Source organism: Parasteatoda tepidariorum, chromosome 5, assembly GCF_982258835.1.
Source record: "Parasteatoda tepidariorum strain Cologne lab strain chromosome 5, Ptep-v5.0, whole genome shotgun sequence".
In the NCBI taxonomy this organism is placed as follows: Eukaryota; Metazoa; Arthropoda; class Arachnida; order Araneae; family Theridiidae; genus Parasteatoda; species Parasteatoda tepidariorum.
In genome coordinates, this window is record NC_141759.1 from 10,353,854 (window position 1) to 10,373,022 (window position 19,169).

The 19,169-nt window shown below is 27.6% G+C and overlaps 1 protein-coding gene across 2 annotated transcripts in view; it reads right to left on the reverse strand.

Annotated features, from left to right (window-relative positions):
* LOC107437007 (NBAS subunit of NRZ tethering complex) overlaps nt 1-19,169 on the reverse strand; it is a 112,653-nt gene that overhangs the window by 51,647 nt on the left and 41,837 nt on the right. For both annotated transcript variants that reach the window (XR_015433605.1, XM_087163397.1), the window contains exons 25-35: nt 18,767-18,940; nt 16,860-16,930; nt 13,918-13,986; nt 13,292-13,351; nt 12,420-12,542; nt 12,200-12,302; nt 7,001-7,221; nt 5,996-6,108; nt 4,571-4,650; nt 3,164-3,259; nt 862-983 (exon numbers count right to left, since the gene is read on the reverse strand). Coding sequence is in view for 1 of the 2 variants with exons in the window: in XM_087163397.1 (XP_087019523.1) it covers nt 862-983; nt 3,164-3,259; nt 4,571-4,650; nt 5,996-6,108; nt 7,001-7,221; nt 12,200-12,302; nt 12,420-12,542; nt 13,292-13,351; nt 13,918-13,986; nt 16,860-16,930; nt 18,767-18,940 (1,232 nt within the window). In the remaining variant the exon portion in view is untranslated. The remainder of the gene's footprint in view (nt 1-861; nt 984-3,163; nt 3,260-4,570; nt 4,651-5,995; nt 6,109-7,000; nt 7,222-12,199; nt 12,303-12,419; nt 12,543-13,291; nt 13,352-13,917; nt 13,987-16,859; nt 16,931-18,766; nt 18,941-19,169) is intronic.

Here is a 19,169-nt window from a genome sequence, read left to right on the forward strand (position 1 = left end):
TCTGTAACACAGAGCTAGGAAAATATGCCTTGAAATTCTTCAACTTTCATGTTCAGTTCATCAGCACATATTAGATTTGTCTCAGTGTTTAAAGCACTGTTCTATAATTGAAAAGTACAGATTTTTATCCCCTGTGGTGGCTTGAAGTCTTGCCAGCTTTCAAGCGATGGATCACGGATTGCAAGGGAACTAAAGACGGTTGATACATAATGCTGACAACATTGTCTATCAAGTCCTTGGTTTTAAAATGTTGAAGCCTTAACCACCATGACACTACTGGCTGACAAACAAGTATTTTAATATGTGTGTTTGCCTCACAAATAAAAAAACTTAGACAGCATGGGCTGAACCAATCAACTTTTCTCATATGAATTTTCATTGCAAAAAATACAATTTGAATGTAACTATTTTCCATTACAAATAAAAGTTTTAACATAAAAAAATTTATATAATTTTACTCCCAATCATTTAAGCCAATTCAACTTTTTTAATTCTTGTGAATGGCTTTAAAATTTTTTAGCAAGTTTTACAGGTTTCTTGTCATATAATTTAACACATTTAATGACTTTTTTTAAAAGCTATTCAAGTGATTGAAAATCAACCTATAAAACACGCTAAAGATAACAAAGATTGAAAGCATGCATATCTGTCATAAAGTTTTTGTTTTCACATAATTTACACATAATTTTAACATTATTGATTTACAATGAAATACTTTGTTTCAACAATCTCTTTATGGCGACAATATTTTTACCACATTTTAAATAATTTGAAAAATGCAATATTTAAAAGGATGAAATAATTGCTTTAGCACGTTTTATTTATAATATATGATATAAAAAAATCTTAGATAGGAGTTACCTTGCTGAAACATCATCAAATTCATTACATTGGCCTAAAGTATAGCAAACCAGCCAGCCCTCTTCATAACCACCTTCCATAATTCTCTTACATGAAGAATAGCATTCTTTATAATCCTTAACCTGCAAAGTTTGCTTTGTTACAAATCATTAGCAAAACATGTCCATAGCTGCCAACATGGATAGGAAAAAAATCCAGTAGATTTTACAAGATAACATAAATTTCGTGATAATTGTTGCATAATGTACTAAATATTTCATGCATAGGGAATTTTAGGGATTTTTATAGTCATCAAAACAGAAAAACTGTGATATTTTCCAGTTAGGATGGACATTAGATGAACTTGAAATGTTATTTATTATATTTATTGTTAATTTTGAATAGTAACAGGCATTTAATTCATCAAAGACAGTTAAAATATTTTTAAATTTATTTAGTTCTGAATAAAAATAAATGGAACATTTTAGGACAGAAAAGTTTTAAACTAATTTTTATAAATGAGGCCAGCTTATTATGTATAATACTTATTTTAATATTCAAGCAAGCAATAATTTGTGCGAAAATCCTATTTCATTAGGACTTCTTTAAACTTACTCAATTTTAGAGAATTTTATTTTCTAAAATGTACAAAAACCAGGAGAATTTTTATCAATAAACCAGCAGAGACTGGAAAAATCTAGTAGTCTACTGGAAAATCCAGAAGAGTTGGCAACTAACTATGCATGTTATTTTCTTAAGAAATTTAATGACAATTTCAGATACACAAGATAAATATGCAAAAAAAAAAAGATTTATTAGAAAGTTTCCTGAGTTGAATAACTGATCATAAAAGTATTTATTATATAAAGACATATTCAACATCTAAAGCACCAGACAGTAATACAACAGTAACAGTCATCTGAAAAATATTCAGGATACGATCTAATCCACCTAATCAAACATATTTATAAAATTGTTTAAAATTTATTTTTTAATTTAAAAGTTATTTCTTATAATAAAAGTTTGCTTAGAAGTTATTGTAAGGAATTTGTAAATGTTTTTACGACTTTGTAAATATTCCAAATGAATCAGTTTGATAAGAAAAATTGCAAGTAAATCTCGTCATTCAGAGAAGAAATAATGCCTAAAGAATATTCTCAGGACGGCTCAGCTTAGTGACATTTTTACCAATTTGGCATCAATCTTGGCACTTGAAGACTATTTTTGCAACAAAATTATAATTCTGGAACTACCAGTTTAAAAAAAAAAAAAGGATCAATACTTACGGAGTTTTGGGATAATCGTCTCTGATTGATCTCATGAAACCTACATAAAGAGGGTGTCTCATTGTAGAGGAAATAGTCTGTTTGTGACTACAGTAATGGTTTAACCAGAATTAACTCATTGACCTAAAGGAGGTTTTAAATACTATGTATTGCTGCCATTGCGATGTTATTTGAGCTGTATTTGATTTCAGTAAATAGCAATATTTATTTAAAGTTTCTAGTAGTAAAGGTTTGAAGTCTTTTTCCACTTATTTCTAATCCAAATGAATCCCTGTGCTTGGAACATTAACTCAATGACTATTAGAACAATATTTTTTACATTGTTGCAATGTTTTTCAGCTAAGTTTGTAATGCCTGATAACTATCCACTGCCGTAGTGCAAATTAGTAACAAAAAATAAGCACCTTTTAAGCACTTTTCAAGCACTTAAAAAATATTTTTAAGCACTGTAAAAAATATCATAATTAAGCAGGGTTGGAAAGCTTTCGACAATTGACAGTTTTATCTTGTTTTAACCGTCATGTCGGGGGAAAAAACATTTTGGCATTGTTATTGGCAATTGTCAAAAATCATGAAATTTTGAATCATGTAAAGCGAATGGCGTTATCATATGCTACGGACTGACAATACGTCGAAATAGATTGGAGGTTGAATTAATTGTGAAAACGTTGAATAGAACAATGTGAACTTTGTCTTTTGGCATAATTCAAAGCGAAAATCTACATAGTAAAGGAAAAATCCCATTTTGAAAAAGAGAAAATTAAGCACTTTTTAAAAACACCCAATGAAAAAAGCACCTCTAAGGGCTTTTAAAAAACGAAAATTCAAAATAAGCACCCTTAAGCACTTTTTAGAAACGCTACGCACTCTGACTGCTTAAATCTAGTTTTCAGATAGTATTCTCTGGCCTGCAAAATCTCTGCCTCCCCTATTTATCTCCTTTAAATTTTTAAAAGTGGCTCAGATTACTGAAGTGTGGGTAATTTGATAATTGGCAGCTAATTCTACTCTAAATTGGATAACTTTCAACCACTAACTTGAAAAGCATGATCTCCAAGTAATGTCCACACCTTTCCCTCCCTTTCATGATTGTTGGAGGTTCCTGCCCTTAGTAGAAAAGCAAGTTTCATAATCTAGGCAAAAATAAAAAAAATAGTTAACTAAAATATAAAAAAACAAGCATAATCATTATTTTTTCTATTGCATAAAACAAATCAACTGATTACACTTTGTAACAGATAATATTATTTTAAGTATAATTGTAATTTAAGAAATTATGTTTTCATAACAAATGTATCTTCTTAGCTTCTAAATAAATGCGACTTAAGTGGATTCCTGTCTCTATAATATAAGTTTTGAAATTAATACAAGATACATAATCCGTGAGGCACTATTACAAATTGTAGATTTTAAAAATACTTTTATATTCGGTAAATAGGAAAGCAAATTGTTCATTTGCTTGTTTGACTAGAATATTTTAAGAGGTTAAAATGAAATTTTTTAAAATTATTTTAATCAGCGAAAACTGAGGGCGAATGTAAATTGTATCAATAACTCTCCTGTAGATATAGACAACAGCATTATCAAAGATAAGACAGATTTTTTTAAAAATCTTTTTATTAATTGTATTATTTTTGTTTCAGCCTATGATTATACATGCAAAAAAAATTGTAAAAATAAAAACCTTTAGTTAACTTTTATTTCACTGAAAATGAAATGACAGTTTTTAAAAAGGATATTTTAAATTTTCTAAAAAAAGCAGTTAATATTACAAAATACATTATAATATATATTGGAGTATAAATCAGCTTTTCAAACTCTCAAAATTTTACAAAAATTAGGGGTTGGCCTATACACCTGTAATAAAGTCAGAAATGGTCATGAATTATAGAAGCTTTATGAACAATGAGATAAATATGAATAGCTCTCTCTGATTTTACCTGTTTCAAAAAAATGTATTGTCTTTCATCATTTTTTCTTTACATATAAAGGATTTCTTTTAAAAAAAATCAAGAATAAGAAAATTTAAGATTATTTATTCAAGAGTATTTCAGAACATCATCTGTGTTGGATTCCAAAACATTATTCATCTTTATTTAAAGGCAAATGTATCATATCTAGAGATATAATACACTGTTACTATGTGATATATTTTTAACTTGAAAAAGTTTTGCGCTTTAATTTTAAAAAATTCAGATTTGTTTTTTAAGTGATTGACTTATACAACCGACATACCAGAAATGTACTATTTTGTAATCAAAAATAGTGAGTCAATACATTGAGATATACGGTAAATGTATATAGCAATATCCATGCAAGTTTAAATGAATTAATATCAGACCAGTAACGCCCTTAAATTAAGAACATACTTTTAATAAACTATCATCTAGTTATCAATTTCAATAGAATCATTAAATTCTTTTAGTTTAAGTAACAAAATATACCTTTGCCGACTTTTTATAATTCTTAGCTTTCTTTTGCAAAGCCTCTTGAACAATGGTCATTCTATTTTCACATAACCTGACTATAAAAAAATAGACATTAAAAAATTTATCATAGAATAAAACATGGCTACATCAACTATAGTATTATAACTATTTATATTTTTAATCAATCAATATAACTCCATATTAAATAAATAGACTTTTTTTCATTATCATCGGAAGAGGTTTGTTTTTGTGGGGTCTTTTAAAATTTCTTTTTTATTATTACAAAAATTTGACATGAGTTTTGGCTAATGCTCATGAGTTTTATTTACTTAGCCATCATTAGTGTTGTGGCAAACTGTGTATATGTCCGTGGCTCCATATTTTTAGGAGGATCCCACACTTTTATAAAGAAATGTTTGTACAAATCTAGATTTTGTTTGCAAATTTAATGGACATATTTCTTAGAACCACTCAAAAGTAAAAACTATTCATAGAAATTAAAACCATAATATTAGAAAATAAAATGTTAAAACATTTTTAGCAGATCGTTCAAGAGGGACCCGTAAAACAGAATTTCATATTTCTAATTTATTGGTTATGTTCTTGAGTATTAAAGAATATTTATCTTTATAAAATATATTTGAAAATGAAATAACAGAAAAAAAACATGCAAGGTTGATTATTTTTAAAGAATAAAAGTTTTTTTCCAAAAAAACCTTAGATGAATAATGAAATTTACATACAAAATTTAGTTACAAATATATTGAGGTAAAAGGGACCCTGCAAAAATACAAAATTAAAAAGAGGCTCAGAAAAATACTTTGCTCAAAGCCTCACATAGAAATGAAACTGATTTACAATATGGTTTGAAAAATGTTAATTATTTTGATTGTACTGGTTTGATTAAGCATCTAAATGATTTTAAATCATTTTTTTTTCTAGAATGATATGAATCACATTATTGGTTTTGCAAGCATGTATTTAATTAAGGGAAAATAAATGAATTTATTAATAATAAAGGCACTCTAATCATTTCAAGATCTACATGCATAGTGAATCAGAAAAGGAAAATAACATTTTTGGTTCTAGGAGTATGTATTTAAGCAAAAATCAGCAAACTCATTAAGAACCAAGCACTGTTATCATTTCAAGAGAGTTTAATCAATCTGAAAAAGTATATAAATTAAAATTTACAATTACAGTTTCAGGTTCAGATATGTTAATGAGATATGCAGTCTTAAATGTAGATATAGTATTTCACTGAAAATCATCCCACTAAATGAAATAATGATTAAAAGGTAATTTTCATCAGAAAATATGATCACATGATTTTTGATGCAAGTTATTATAAAAAAGGAAAATATTTTATCTTTTGCAAAGTATGATTTCAATGGTATAAATAGCAATAAAAATGAAGGCAAGACAATATTATTTGCATACCTTGCAAGGGTAAAATAACTACACCCAACTCTTGCAGCAAAGAAAGTGAAGATATCAGATCAAATTCTTCTTCTATGCTAGATGGTACATCCTCAATTAAGTTCAAACAAGATCTGCAATTTTGTGATATTAGTTATAACATAACGCATATCAAAAGAGTTATATTTAAGAAAATTGAAAACCAATTTACAAACATTATTATTTTTTGTTTACTTTATTTTTACAAAATATTATGCTTTATTTTAAAAATATATTCTGCATTTATTCAAATTCAAAATATTTTTCTTATTTTTTAATGAAAATTTACAAAATATGAGACACAGAAAATTGCATACATATTTATTTCATTAAATTTAAGTTGCTAACTTGCATATTTATGTTTGAGGATACATTGAAAGCAATTAAGATTAATATCATGTGTGTAGCAGATTTTTATTACATTCATTATAAAAACTGTGAATCCAATAATTTCCATTATACTACAAAAAAATTTGCAATGAGAAAATTTTTGAGAGTTTTTTCCCCTTTCAATAACAAAAGTTGTATGATTTTTTTTAGTTTGTACACGTTTCTGAAAAGTAACTTCCTGAACATATGTTGTATTAATACAGTGCGAAAAAAATTTATGTTAACCGTTGGCAACCAAATATTCAGGGCTACTAATTAAGTAAATAAAGTTTGACTCGAGAATTACAGAGTTTGAGAGTTACTGAGTTTGATATTAGAGTTGCAAATCAAAGATGATATTTCTGATATTTTTCTTATTTTAAAGACTCTTAATGATATATGGATAATATTGAAACCATTGAGATCTTACGGAAATCTCAATACAAGTGAAAGTTATTACTTTGCAATAATTCTAAGGTATAAGATATTGTATACATCTCAATGATAATGTCATTTTCCCACACTATTCCCAAAAGATTGAGAACACTTTGACTTTCACAGCTGATCCTACTATCTACATTTCGATTGCTCATACAATTAATCTTAAATATCACTCACTTTGCCAAAGACATGCAGGAGTCTGAAGCATCAGCAGCAGAATTGAAATATTCTTGAGAAGCCACAAGGACAAGTTCCACTGACTTCACAAAAGGTAGTTTAAATGAAGCAGGTCCAATGAAATTTTTCTCTCTCTTTTTCTTGTTGTTGCACTCCATCATTTTTCCAGCAAAAGTTATATTTTCATTCTTACCAGAGCAAAGAAGAGAGTGCAACACAATCTGAAAATAATTATTGCTTTAATTAATGATGATATGAGGAAAAAAGGTATGCTTTGCTGAGGCTATTTTTTAGAGGGATTTGTGGGACAATTGGAAGCAAACATTTAAAACCTATATTCTATAGATGTGTGAATCAACTTATAAAACTTATTTACTTTAGCAACCTTTAAATAAATAAAAAAAGTTTAGGAGACTTCACATTATATTTATTTATAGTATATATTTACAGTATTATTTATAGTATTATTTATTTATCTAGTATATATAATATTAGGTTAACAATTAAGTTCTTGCTGCTTCTTTTTTAAATTTTTTTTAACTTTACTTATATTATTAAATGCTTTTAGCACCATGTTATAGATCATTTGAAGGTGGAATTTTTATTCTAAAAGAATCTATCTATTTCAACTTGAACAACAATATATATATATATATATATATATTGTTGTTCAAGTTGATGTTTGTTAATTTCCACAACTTTCAAAACTAATTTCCAAACCAATTTCTACAACTTTCTAGCCTATAACAGTAACTGCTAGTAATAAAATCACGGTATAAAAAATCAGCTCTTTTTACAATTTAATAATAATAATGAAAAAAAAAGCAGAATTATTATAATATTAAAATGAAACTTTAGGGGACAATAAGTTCAATAAAAGTTATTTAAAAGTTAATTTAGTTACATATATATATATATATATATATATATATATATATATATATATATATATATATATATATATATATATATGTAACATAAAAAGCTTCAAAAATTATTTGTGTGAGTTTTAACATTTCTTGATTTAATTTTTGCCACACCGTAATTGCATTCATATATTAAAATTGAATTTCAATAATTATTGCAGTTGCATTACGAAAAGAAAAAAAATTTAAATGGCATTTTCATTTAAATCCTAATCACTGTAAAACAAAAATATAATTTCTACTACTCAAAAAATCATAGAAGCTGTAACACATAAAACAATATGAAAATAATTTCTCGAAACACTTTTCAATCAAATAAATCAATTAACTGAAAATAAAAATTTAAAGAAATAAAAATTTCAATAGTAAATACTATCAATATATAAAAAGTAGTTTCACTTTGAAACATCAAATATGGGAAAAAATTAAAATCATAATCATTTAAGAAATTGATTTATGAGAAATGTAAAAAACTTTAACTCAAAGGATTTGGAAAAATGAATAAAATATTTGTTTTTAGAATTTGAATTGAAGAGTAACCAAACATTAATGCTTGAGTCCAACGTAGGTAATTAGTTCATAGCTCAGCTCTAGCTCAGATATGTCCATAAATAAACAAAGTTTCTTTATTTCTGAACTTTAATTCCAGCATACAGATAGGAAAATGATCAAACACAAATTGAAAAATTTAGTAACCAAATACACTTCAAAAACACGTTTAAAATAGAAATGAAAATATTTGAATCCCCTAACAATAGTGACAAATTAAATTATCAATTAAGATCTCTGCACGAAAAATTACTTTAAAAAAATATCCAAACTAAAATTTTGAAAAGAAAAAAAAATATTTATGTCCAAGAAAAAAGAAAGAAAGAAAGATAGAAATGAAAAAAAAAAAAAAGGTAATTTGCAAAATAACCAAACTTGCACTTCAGATTAAAAATAAGGATAATAGCTAGATCAGTCGAAAATTAAAAACTGATTTACCTTAATACCATATTAAATTTGAAAGCTTTGTTTTGGATTTCAATTAGTGATAAATTGTGTTAAACGGGTTGTAATGTAAAATCTAAAAAGACTGATCACCTTTTCTGATTATAAAAGCAATTTGTCTGTACACATATTTCCTGAAATCCGGGTTAATAATTGCAATAAAAATACCAAGAAAGAAAATAAAAGTACAAATAAATAAATATAAAGAAAGTAGAAAGAAAAGTAAAATAAAAGAAGGTAGAAAGAAAAATAAGAGAGAAAAAGAAAAGAAAAAATGTTATAGAAGGCAAATTTTGGACATAGAAAAAATAAAATTTTTTGTGTGGATATTTTGCTATTAAAGTGATAAATATTAAAGTTAAATAACAAATAAAGTGAAATAAAGACAATATTGAAATCTTGGACTTCAGAATAACAACCACTGTGTCATTTTTGTTTACAAACAAGGTAAACAATACTCAAATCTAATTTCAGATTGAAATTTTTCCAGGAAAAATGTTTTTTGTATTTTGTGTTTTACATTTTAAATTACACATTTCTAACAAATGTTTATTATTTTTTATCATGACTGAAGAGTTAACTTAAATTGTATTATTATGAAGAATTCTTATAGTAAAAAAGCTGTGTTGTGATCTTTAAACAAAATACTTTTGAAATAGAAAAAGCTGTTAATTCAGAAAAAAAAAAAAAAAAACTGTTGAAAATGAAAATTTTAAATTTGCTGATAAAGCTACTACAGGTTTTTAATTGTGTTAAAATTTTTACAATGAGAACATATGTAAATGTTTTATAATTTATATTACTTTTATATATTGTCAATTTATATATTACAAATTTGATTTTTTTCCCATTTTAATTGTACTTCTACCATAGGGAAGATTTTGCAAATAGATAATTTTGAAATTTTTGGTTTGTAACTAAACATTTTTGGCGAGGGGGGATGTAACATAAAAAGCTTCAATTAATCTTTTTATGTTAGTTTCTTTGCTATAAAACTTCATCCTAATTAATTATTCTATTTGAAATACTTTCTCACACTTTTAAAAGCCACATCCTGTTCTTAAATCTATTTTTGGCTCAAGTATGCATTCAATTAAGAGCAGGACATTTTTCCCTTTGCTCTTGTGTGGGAAACGTTCGATCTATTTCATAAACCAATAGCAACTACTAAGATTTCCCTCTTTCCCTAAATTAAGACATTTTACGGATTTTACTTTGCAAGATTTTCCCTAACATATAACCAAGGAGCGCAACTTTTCATGGGCACTTTCACTCATTCTCATGACTGCTCTTGTCTAATAATTAATAAATAAATTTTGTACCCTCCTTCCCGACCTATGACCTGTTTTAATCCTTCCACTCGGCAACGACGTTATATATATATATATATATATATATATATATATATATATATATATAAGTTCAAAATGAAGAATAAAACAAAGAAAAATTATAGACATATGAAAAAAAAAGGGGTGGGAAATAATAAGTAAAAAAACAACAAACAACATTTTATAAAAAAAAAAATAAAAAAAAAAAAGAGTGAAATGTTAATTAAAAAACCGGAAAAAAAGCCGGAAAAAAAAGATATAATCTTTTCTTCAGCCCACACAATTATATCCGCTAAACAGAGTGCTTTCTAATATTGTATCAATAAAGCCAAAGCAAAATATATTAATACAAAGCAAAATATATTAATACAAAATATATTAATAAAATTTCTTTATTAATTTATACAATTCCATGTGCAAATCCATTTCGGGCAAATCCGTGGTTAAAATTGTCTGCTAAAATTTTTTCTTTGTTAATTTTTCCATGTGCAAATCCATTTCGGGCAAATCCGTGTTAAAAATTATCTATTGAAAAAAAATTTTTCTTTGATAATTTAAATAATTTTTCTATGTGCTAATCCATATCGCGCAAATCCGCGGCTAAAATTATTTGCAAAGCAGGCAATTTATGTTTCTCTTTTCTATTTTATATTTTTTCTTAAATAAACATCTATCTTCTAAAACTATTTATGATCAATTTTTAAAATTATCCAGTATAATATTACCTTGTGCACATCCATTTCGGGCCCATCCTTGGTAACTAACAAATCAAAACTCAGAATAACAAATCACTTCAGCAGTGCAGTAAGAACGACACTTTATAACCCTTTTGTTACACTCAATTTGCGCTTTTGTTTTCATATTTTGTAATCTGGCAATCTTTCTGCGAAAACATTTTTAAATCATTCTTGAAAAATAACTGTCCATGTAAGTTGTTATGATTTTGCTACTCGCTTTATAGTCCCCCCTTTTTAATGTTTTTTATTTTTATTTTATTTTTTATTTTTATTTTATTTTATTATCTGTTTTTACATGTTATATTTACTTTTTATGATCTATTTTTATGTAGTTATTTTATAAAAAAAAAAAAAAAAAAAAAAAAAAAAATTTTTGAGTGCTCCTCACACTATTGTATTAATATATTTTGCTTTGGCTTTATTGATACAATATCAGAAAGCACTCTGTTTAGCGGATATAATTGTGTGGGCTGAAGAAAAGATTATATCTTTTTTTTCCGGTTTTTTAATTAACATTTCACTTTTTTTTTTATTTTTTTTTTTTTATAAAATGTTGTTTGTTGTTTTTTTACTTATTATTTCCCACCCCTTTTTTTTCATATGTCTATAATTTTTCTTTGTTTTATTCTTCATTTTGAACTTATCTAATGAGTGCTGTTTACTTGCAGCTAAAGCGCAATAAATGTTACTTATTGTTTTTCTTAACTTTCTTAGTGTTTTCTTGTATTTATTTATTTATTATATATATTTATATATATATATATATATATATATATACATATATATATATATATATATATATATATATATATATATATATATATATATATATATTTACATATATATATTTACATATATATATATTTATATACATATATTTATATATATGTATTTATATATAATCTTTTGTTCTACGGCAGACACTGAACATTCATCCTTTACCATGGAAGACACTGGAAGCATTGCTTATTCAACCTTATCCGATGAGCACCTGCGAACCTAAGTCATGGAGGCCAGCAACATTACCCACAATACACTGCCACTAGATATATATATTCAAATCATTCAAAAGCTGTTTATAAAATCGGCAGCTTCTAAAAACTGCAAGTGAGAATCGAATGAATAGAATCAAAAGTCAGTGGGCAGAGTAATTACTGAAAAAATTACAGTAGAGTAGGCTTTATAATGGAGAGAAATTTAAAATGCATTTACTTCATAACAGTCTTCATACGTCACACACTTAAACAAAACTTTGTGCATTTCAAGAATATCAGACAGCAAATTGGTCCATTCCTCTTCATCTAGAACAGGAATCCTTTCAAAGATAAGATAAAAATTGCGTAAAAAACTAAAATACTTGCAAAAAAAAAGTAATAAATAAATAAAAGAAATTAAATAAAATTTTAAAAAAGGAGAAAATGACTGCAAATACCTGTGACTAGCCATTCTGGTCAGCTTCACTAAAACCTTTTTCACCTCCAACATGTTGTTAGAAAGGCTCTGAACCATAGACAATGTTACAGCAAAATTATTTTTCTCTAAAATTTCTGCAACTCTAGAAATGATAAAATTGAAAAAAGATTACATGAAGATACATTATAGGGAGTACAATAGAAAGTAAAAAATTAAACATCAATTTTTATACATTATTATTATTCTTCAGTTGTGTATTAAATAATACTTTTATAAATCAATGTGCACATTTAATGATATTGAAAGTTTTGCTAATGCCCAAATCGATTTTTGATAGTAATAAAACAGAATAGGAAATTTTAGTAAATATATAAGAAAAAGATAAGTTTACAGAAATTTTAGGAAGATTGATATACAATATTATGATTTTTGATCGTAATAAAATAGAATAGGAAACTTTAGTAAAGATATTAGAAAACAAAAAATTTACAGAAGTTTCAGAAAAATCAACATGCAACATTATGGATAATTTAATGAGAAAATGAACCCAATTTACAAAACCAAAAAAGAGACAAAGAAGTAAATAAACAATTAAAACATTAAATCAAAAAGCAGCTAAAGCAGCAAAAACCAAATTTGCTTTATTTTAATTTATGTATTCAAACAGACATTAAAGCAGGAAAAAGTAATAAAATAGAATATGTGTGTCTGTAAGACAGCACTTCTTCAGGGGACACCATGTCTACAAACACATAGGAGCTTCTCTGTTGTCTGTGGAAAAACCAAAACTGACAGGGGCACTGAATTTAAATCTGCAAACATACTAATTTACTTTAAGCTATATATAAACCTTTTAATGATTTTTACATAGTTAACTAAATCAATATTTACCGTATGTGTTTCTTCAAATCAGCTACAGTTGATGGTAAGCTACATAACTTGCGATAAGTTCTGAAATAGAAGTTAGGTATCAGAAAAATAATGGTATAGGAGAAGTAAAAACTCAATAAAACATTTAAATATGTAACATCTATTTGAAATGCTAATATATATATAGCAAATTTTCAGTTATTATCTTTATTTTCCCATAAAAATACAGATTTGTTCCTAGAATAATAGATTTCAGTAGTATACAAGCTATTTCTAAAAGAAAAAAAGTTCCTCCCATATTACCTCATATAGGAATGGAGAAAAGGAAAGAAACATTTAAAGAGATCAGAAAATTGACGACAATGCCAGAAACTTATGAATTCATTACACCACTACATTTTTTGAAACAGAAATACTTGACTATAATACCTTCATTTTTTTTGCAACTATTTTTCCAGAATATTAAATAGACATTTCATACACATTATGTATGAAAGCAATGGGAGGGGGCATAAACAGAAAATTATATACTTGAAAAAAAAAAACTTACATTTCACTTGCTCACAAAATAAAACAATGAAATAAATACGAAAAAAGGTATTGATGATAGAGTTCTTTTAAAAATGATGTAACTTTAAGATACTTACTTGTTGAAGTAATCAGGCAATGTTAAAAGAATTTCATAAATAGCTGCAGCATTTTTCAACTCGTCAGTTCTAGAAAAAAAATAAGGTTGATATAAAATGACACCAGATTTATGCGTACATAATTTTTTAAAAAAAAAACAACAACATTCCAATAGCTTAGTGTCTAATAAGACAAGTAATTCTTATACAAGCTTTAAATAAGCAGGTATTGAACTATTAAATAAATTTAAAAATTAGTTAACAAACATCTATCATCTGTAAATGAGTGAAAAATTATATAATATAAATAAACATCCCTTTATTTTATAAAATTTAGGTTTTGCTATTTAGTAAAAGACACTCCACAGAACCGTCTTTTTTAATGAGCTATGGAAAAAGCTCCGCTGTCTTCTACATTTTGATGCATTTTGAAAACACATTTTTATGCAATCTGCAACTGGCCAATTGCAGCGTTTTAATCAGTGGCCCAGGGCTCGAAAAACAGCCCGTTCTCGGCGGTCAAAAATTCCCCGCGGACAGCGTATTTCTCGAATCCGACGTCCACTCCATTTTCCCGTTAATGTTCATTTAATGATAATTAACGGGGTCCCGTTAATGATACATTTTCAATTTTTGTTATCTTACAAGAGACTTACAAGTTACAAGGCAGCAAAATGACCCACAATACAGCAACATACTGCGCACGTTGGAATTGATGTTTTCTCTGTCAGGGAGTACTCCAGCGGTTGAAAGGGGCTTTTCAGCAATGAACTTACAAAAAAAAAAACACATTACGTACTGGTCTTAAACAAGAAGCGTTAAACGCAATTATGAACATCTACCTAAATGGAAAACCCCATTCAGATTTCAGTGCAGAAATCTCTGTAATTCATTGGCTTAATTGTGGAACTGGCAAACGTCATATTTAATTCATTTAAAAAACGCAGTACCCTCGGATAAATTGACATTTCAGATAACTTGACCTTTGTCATTTAAATTATTTCATAAAAGAAATAAATTATTTCATAAAAGAAATACTAGGCTACTATTAGTAACCTTAGTATTTCTTTTATTACTGTATAATGTAACCCTAGTTTTTGTAATCCTAGCAACTACTAATTCATTGTGCAATTTATATAAATGTTTGTAATAAATAAGAGAAAATTATATATTTATTCACTTAGAAGCTACGGGTTAGCTTCAAAGGAGGACTGGTACATTGTTGGACAAGCCATCCTCGGGGACGGGTAAAATTTCTGAGTTTTTTCGAGCCCTGCAGTGGCTACTTTTTAAAACACGTGATCACTCCTTAAAAACTCAAAATGTTTAACGATAAAAAGAACTGTTGATATCAGTAGTGTGGTTGGAGAGCTAGGTGCAGTGAGTTTGATCCTGAAGGCAGCCAAAACAACCAACGTATATATGCAGCAATGTGCAAGTTAAATCTGGCGAGGCTGAAAGTCCTCTCGTTGGATGTCGTGAGGAAGTTTGGTGAAAAGGGTACCAGCTCAGGTGCTGCCCAAGTCATCTGATCAGGTCAAAGTTACATGCTATTCCTGCCATAGCCATTAAGAGATAAAGCCCTGAAAATGGGGCTTGGTGAATGGACAAGGTTGGATGATGGTGATATAATAAAAGGCATTTTGAAGCATTTCTCAAAATATAGTAAATATTACACAATCCATTTTTTAAAATAAATGTTGAGAAACAAGTAAAATATACGTATATAGTAATTTTCAGAAAAATATATTCATAATAATTTCCTATTCAAGAAAAAAGTTCATGGGTTGCAGTTTTGATGAATAAAGTTGCAATCAGCGGACAATTTCTTAATTGTCATTTGTTATATTTTGTTGCTCTGAGGCTGGTAGCAACTGCTATTTTTGTCCTATACTATTTCCTATCGTAACATTCAGGCTGAATCCCATGCTCCTTAAAAATGCCAGGATTCAAATGTAATTTTTTATTTATTAACAAGTAAATTCTTTCAGAAATGAACACTTAATGCATTTCTTTAGAGTGGTGCAATTTATGACGTTACTATTGTCAATGTCGTGACACACTTAATTATGCTATAACTCATTTCAATCCTAAATATACATATTCAACCACTGTGTGTCATGGCGGCAAAGTTTTCACAGTAGCATGTGCAGAGTTGTAAAAAAATAAAAAAAAACTGAAGAAAATAGTAAGTAATCTTCAGAAACTATACCAAAGTTTGCCTCACTAGGCTGTCAGATATTTTTGTAGGCTTCGATTGTAAACATAATACAGTACAGAACCCGTTATCCGGAAATCAGTAAATCGAAAAACCAAAAAACCGGAACGAAATTCGATAAATTTTCCCGCCATTTTTAACAAAAAAAATTTTTTTTTTTCCTCATAAGATTTTAGGATTTTTCCTTCTTTTTTGAAAGATGTTTACCTTACCATCATTTTGGAAACAATCATTAGTGTATTACTTCGTTTTTTCAAGATTATTTCCAAATATTTTTTTTTTAGTTGGGTTTAACAATAAAAAAAACGGCTTTCTGTACCGATTCAGAAAACCGGAAAAATCAGTTATCCGGAATAGCGATGGTCCCGATCGTTCCGGATAATTGGTTCCCTACTATACAACAAAAATATTGCTCAAAATTAATTTATATGCATAAAAAAAATCAATTTTAATAGCACCTTCAAGAACTAATCCTAAATAATCCTATACTCAGTTCAGCTACTGAAGTATATACCCATCTTCAAGGAGTTAAATGATTTCATAAGGAGTTTAAAATGTTTCATTAAATATTTCTAACTTTATTTTAAGGATAAAAAAAACTTGCACCAAACTCATTCCTAAGTAAGGCACAATAAATGGAGCAGAACTGTTTATTTTTAGCACTGCCACATGTCTTAATTTAACACTTAAAATGAAGACATTTCCTTGAAAACTTACAAATATAATATGAATAAAAAATACTTACCTCTCACATGCATAAACACAATCAAGCCCAAGAAAAACCATGTCATCAAATTCGCACAAAATTGAGCATGTCTAAAAAAGTATTAAAAGATAAGAATTTTTAGGTTAAAAAAATTACAAACTCATTAAAAATTACCTTACAGAAAGTTAAAAAAGTATCTTACACTAAAATAAGATAAGAAAGCATTTAAAACTTTGTACGGTAGACTCTCAATTGAACGGGGATGATCAGGGAATGCCATTTCTCTAATAAGGTTACATACAAAATGATGTAATTGTATAAAAATTTAAATGAAAATTTTTAAAAAATAAATCACACAAAATACAAACTTTTTATGCATTAGGACAATAATAATTTAATTAATTTAAAAAGAAAAGAATACAAATTTGAAAGTAATTTATATTTATTAGTGCAAACATGGATTCAAGCTGAGGAAGAGGTAGCCAATGCAATATGAAAAAAATAATTTTAAAAAAATGAGTATAACTTTTTTATAACAAATTTTAAACATGTTGAAATCTTTAAATTTTGTTTGGTGATACAATTAAAAATCCACTTTGATCGCTTTAAAAAAGTTCCCCTTGAAAAAAAAAATTTAAAAAATATGATTGCCAAAACGTGATTCCAGGTTACTTTTTGGCAAAATGATCTTGTCATCGTTTTTTTTCTTGCTTCAACTCTAACCTTTGGGACCTCGTCAATCCGTTTGGGACCCTTTTTATTTGTGATATTCACCTGAATTAATATTGAAAACGATCCAGTTTGAACTGTAGATTAGAATTTCTGATTCTTAATTAAAACAATAAAAACAAAAATATCGTTCAAATGACGAAATTATCTTTATTCACAACTCAAGAAGTATTTATGGTATCTCACTGGTCCCACATCTCAAAAATAAACTCGCCAACTTGATGCATAACAAAATTAAGAGTGAAAAAAAAAGAAGTTGAAAAACGTGATGACGTCCAAATAAGGTGCACACGTCATCAAACCCAAAACAACACCCATTTTGCCAATGGGTAAAAATAAAAAATGGGTTCTTTATCCTACATTCTTCATCTTTAAGGTCACCCCTAATAACTACCCATTTGAATAATCAAGAACACGGTTAACTGAGAATTCTATTTATTACTTTAAGACAAATGTAATTTACAATAATGATTTCAGAATGACGATGGCTCAGGGAATAGAGCACTCACTTCCTAATGAGGTGACCCGGATTTGAATCTTAGAATCAAAAATTTAATACGAGTTCCGCTTCTAGCTAGCAAGCACCGACTACGGTACATACATTAAATATCCACTGTGGTGGAAGAATCATGGGTTAGAATCCCATTGCCATAGTGCTAACAGTGGAAGGTTTGGGGGTATTTCCTCTCCGTGTAATGCAAATGTGGGTTAGTTGCATTAAGAAGTCCTCTAAAGAAAGCTAATCTGTCCAAATTCTTGATCCAAATCCTTATCTTCTGGATTAGTTTTAAAATTACGAAGCCAGAGAGTTGAAAATTGAAAGTCATAAACTCAGAATTGGACCAGCTGTTCAACACCAGATATAAAATAAAATAATGTATTCACTCTAATACTATTGTACAGCTCTCAGGAGAACTTCTCCAGTCATGTTTCACGATGTGGCCGGTATTATGGCTACGAGAGAAAGTCACTTTCAATAGGGGTGTGGGATGGATATTGTTATTTCGATCTTGGCACAGAATTGATACCTATGTTTCTCCATTGCACCCCATTGGAAATGTTACAATACACATGTTACAATAGCAGCAGGCTACACCAGACTTTTAGTCTGGAGGAGCTCTCTTGAAACCTGCACAATAGTTTTAAAATATAAATACATCAATTTCAATGACCCAGTAATAATCATTAAAAGAAATGTTAAAAACAAAAATTACTACCTCTGATTTCAAACTTTCCATAAACATCTTGCAGTAACTTAAATCATTACTTGACATATAGAGAATATAATTTTTGAGGAGAGGTTTTGCAGATCCCGAACTATATTTTTCACACTGATTGAGATAAGGTACTAACCACGAATACAAATGAGCAATGAAGTTTTCTTTTGGTGTCTAAAATGGAAAAAAAATACATTGCAAATTAAAGTAAAGAAAACTATAGTTTTACTGCCTAAAATCAACATGGTTTTACTTGAATCTGATAAGTGGCTACAAACATTCAGAAAAAAATTTCCCTTATTTTTATTATTGATAATAAATTCTTAAATTGATTTTTTCCAGTTCCGCCTTATTTGTGCAGATAAATTACAAAGAAATTTTAGTCATTCTTAAAGTTTAAAAT